The 3,939-nt window shown below is 28.1% G+C and overlaps 1 protein-coding gene across 1 annotated transcript in view; it reads right to left on the minus strand.

Moving 5' to 3' along the window:
* The window catches only part of LOC105622481 (bromodomain-containing protein 2-like), a 33,385-nt gene that overhangs the window by 16,482 nt on the left and 12,964 nt on the right, over positions 1–3,939 (minus strand). Inside the window, exons 7-10 of the mRNA XM_012203899.1 lie at positions 3,349–3,494; positions 3,115–3,271; positions 2,284–2,854; positions 1,763–1,921 (exon numbers count right to left, since the gene is read on the minus strand). Of these exons, the coding sequence (XP_012059289.1) occupies positions 1,763–1,921; positions 2,284–2,854; positions 3,115–3,271; positions 3,349–3,494 (1,033 nt within the window). The remainder of the gene's footprint in view (positions 1–1,762; positions 1,922–2,283; positions 2,855–3,114; positions 3,272–3,348; positions 3,495–3,939) is intronic.

Genomic DNA, 3,939 nt, shown 5'->3' on the forward strand with positions numbered 1-3,939 from the left:
AAAATATATATATATGTATAAAAATAAAAATTAATCTTTATCTTTGTTGGTCTTAATAGTGTTAAAATAATTGAAAAGTTACTTTTTAAAGCCAGTAACTTGTAATAGTAATTCGTCCCGGTAAAAAATTATTTATGTACAAATATATATAAACATACATGTATAAACATTCATAAATATATATAATTTTGTATGTCATTTGTCCATGCATATCCATATATCCTTCTTTCTTTTATAAAATTACTGTTTAGTATAATAAAAATAATAATGAAAAAACATCAAAAATAATTAAAAGAATAATTTTTGCATTGTTTAAAAAAAAATATTAAGTTTAAAAAAATGCAAAACAATTGTTCGTATATAATTATGTATAAAATTATCTTAGATGTGTGATTTAGTTTTAAGTTTTAAGTTTTTTTTCCTCAAAAACTGATTTATTTAATCAGCATATCAGCATCACGTAAACATTTAATAATTGTTGTACAATCAACATTTAATTCTCTTAGTTCTGAAATGGATTGTGCTGGATTTTCGTTAAATAATGCTTGCAAATCTGCATTTTTCAGCTTTTGTCATTCACAAATCATCACTTTTGAATTGACAGAATCAATGTTCACATGTCTTAATTGACGAAGCAACATTACTATAAGTTTCTATCAGTACTATATGACTTTCAGCCGCCGTTTTCTTCTGATTAAAAAACAGAAGCAACGCATGTCGTAAATGGTATAAGCACGATGTTTACTGCGTCTATTGTTAATATGTCTATTGTTAACGACTAAATATTATAGAATATTATAGTAATAAATATTATAGTAATATTAAAGCATTAAGAAATAATGGCTGTGATTAGAATGTCTTCAGCAACACTGACATTAGTGTCAACTCTTGCAAAATCCTCAAAATTAAATCACACTCCTAATACATAATATATAATGATTATTTTTTTTAGCAATTTTTTTTTATATTTCTCTAAACTTGATTTTTTTCTAAAAGAAACAATGTGAAAATTATTCTTGTAATTATTTTTTTGTCTTCTCATTGATATTTTTATTATAAATATATAGTAATTTTATAAAAGAAAGAAGGATGCAGAGATATGTATAGCTATATTTTACATATAATTATAATTATAATATTATATGTTTATAAATGTTTATGATGTTTATATATATATATGTATGTCTATATATTATATATTTGTGCATAAAAATTTTTTTTACCGGCATTACTTTTTAAAACAAAAAAATTACAACTAACTAGTTACTTCCAGAAAGTAATTTAACCTGTACTAAATTATAATGATATTGGTACTATTATTAGTTACACAAAACTAAACTTTTTTTACTAGCTTTAGTTAAAAAAATTAAAAATATTTAACTTTATTAAATATAAAATATATACTAAAAGTATACAATTTTGTAGATAAATACTATCTTTTATATCAGAATTGATAAAAGATAATTTTTCTTAAGAATAAAAGTTTTTTTTTTTTCAAATATATTGTTATATGCTTCATACACGTTTTAAACAGCACTATAAAAAAACATTTTTAAAACATGTTAGAAACACAATTTTTATCAACTCTGTTTTATATACTTATATTTTTTATTATAATTTTAATATAACTAATATTATAATTGAAATATAATGTGTATACTAATGTATTATATATAATGCATATACAGTTATACTGCCATTGAAAAATAACATAAATTATTTGACAAACTCAAACTAAAGTTAAATTTATAGTAAAGCTTACGTGGCTTTTTTCTGAGGCATGATGCAACATAGCTTTCCAGTTCTCTAAGCGTTGATGGCTTCAGTGTCTCAAAATCGATTTCGATTTCATCTGGATTTGAATCCCTCAGTGAAGGTTCCCGAGACTGAATTATGTGTACCACACGACCTAATTTATCACCTAAAAAAATAAAATAAATGAATAAAAAGTGATATTTATGGTATTGATTTCTTTCTTCATTATTATATTTTTGAATAAGCAAAATAATTTATATATTTCATAGAATATATTTCATAGAACAGAATTATATAAATAGCAGAGAAATAAAAAATGAAATACAATATCATAATATAACAATATAACAATAATAATTTTAACATAATTTTAAACACATTTAGACAGTAATGGTTTTATATTATAACTGACCATCCACTAATACTCCTTGAAAAATTTTTGTATGTATTTTTCATATTAAACATTATTTCTCGTGCTATGTAATCTTTTTATTAATATAATTAGAATTTTAATCTAACATATTTTACCTGGTAGCTTATTAATATCCAAGCTGAGCTGCCTCTTTTCATCATAAGACATTGGTTTAGCACTATCTTCATCTTCCGAATCAAACGAAATCGGAGGTGGTTGGTTGCCAGTATTTTTCTTCTTGTTCCCAGTAGATCTGCTGTTAGCCTTCGGCCTCTTGGTTGCAGTATTTGCAGTTGTAGCAGCTTTTCCAGGCCCCCGGCCTTTACCTTTTGGCTTAGCATTTGCTGCTGTTGGCAAATGATGTCCTAAACTTCCTGCAGTATGGGTCTTATTAGGTCCTACTGTTGTAGTTTGATGGTGAAGATCGCTAGCTATGCCACCAGGCATTTTTAAGTCGCCTGCACCCATTGCAACACTGGCTATACTAGCACCAACACTATCGGATACGTTGGGAATGCCACCGCTTGGTTTCATAAGTTCTTTCATGGCACCAGTATGACTGGCAACAAGGCTGCTATTCTTATTGCTCATTGGCTTTGATTTTGGCTTGTCTGGCTTTTTCTTTTTATTTTTCTTTTTACCGCTCTCCTCTACTAATTTCCTCATTTGCTCCTGCATAGCTTTCAGCTACAAATAAAGTAATATAAATTATATTTTGATCTGCATTTGCCTATAAAGTAATTTTATTTTATTTCGAAAAAAAAAAACATATATTGTACTTATATAGAAACTATGCACTTCGTAGGTTATTTCCGTGTCAACATCCATCATTAGAATGCCAACATTTCGTAAGCATTGCAATTCACTTTATCAGGGCGAAGAGTAGAAACATAACCCGCAAAATGAATAGTTTCTGTAAAAAGTATCCGTGAAAATATATATTATACCTCTTGTTGTAATTCAAGTAATTTTTGAGTACGTTCTTCAACTGAATCTTCACTATCGGAAGAACTATCCCCTCCAGAACTGCTACCACTACCGCTACTGCTTCCTTTCATAGTTCCCATACTACTACCCATTGGTTCATCAGGAACTTTAGCATACCTAATGAATCAATTACATAATTAAATAATTCTATCGTGTATTTAAATTTCATGTTGTAGACAATTTTAACTACCAACCTCATCTCAAATATATCTTGAAGTTTTCTAGCCATTGAAACAACATCATGATCGGGAGGATTATATTTGTAACAATTCGTAAATATAAGTCGTACGTCACTCGCAAATTCGTGTGCAGTTTTATATTGACGATTATCCATTTTCGACTATAAAAAAGTTAATGTTTCATATTAAAATATATAAATCATCTAATTATATTATATTAGGTGTACAACTTTGCTTCCGCCGTTTTCCTATAGATTGCTTTAGCGGTAAGTGGTGGTCGAAATAAATAGATCATAGACGTCATACAATAAATTTGGGCATCTGTCAACATAACCCCATAGAAACATTAATCGATTTGTGTCTGCATCATAAAGTTATTCTCGATTGAAAATGTCAGTTTACGAGCCAAATTCTCGTCATTTGCGGGAGATTTTAATTTTTTGCTTCAATATGAAGAAATCTGCGGCTGAGGCTCATCGAATGCTCTCAAATATTTATGGTGAGGCCGCTATTAGTGAAAGAACGTGTCGTGAGTGGTTTCAACACTTCAAGAACGGTGATTTTGACGTCCAAGATCATGCTCTGTATTTGGTGAGACCAGCTCGG

Source organism: Atta cephalotes (assembly GCF_000143395.1).
Source record: "Atta cephalotes unplaced genomic scaffold scaffold00045, whole genome shotgun sequence".
Classification (NCBI taxonomy): Eukaryota; Metazoa; Arthropoda; class Insecta; order Hymenoptera; family Formicidae; genus Atta; species Atta cephalotes.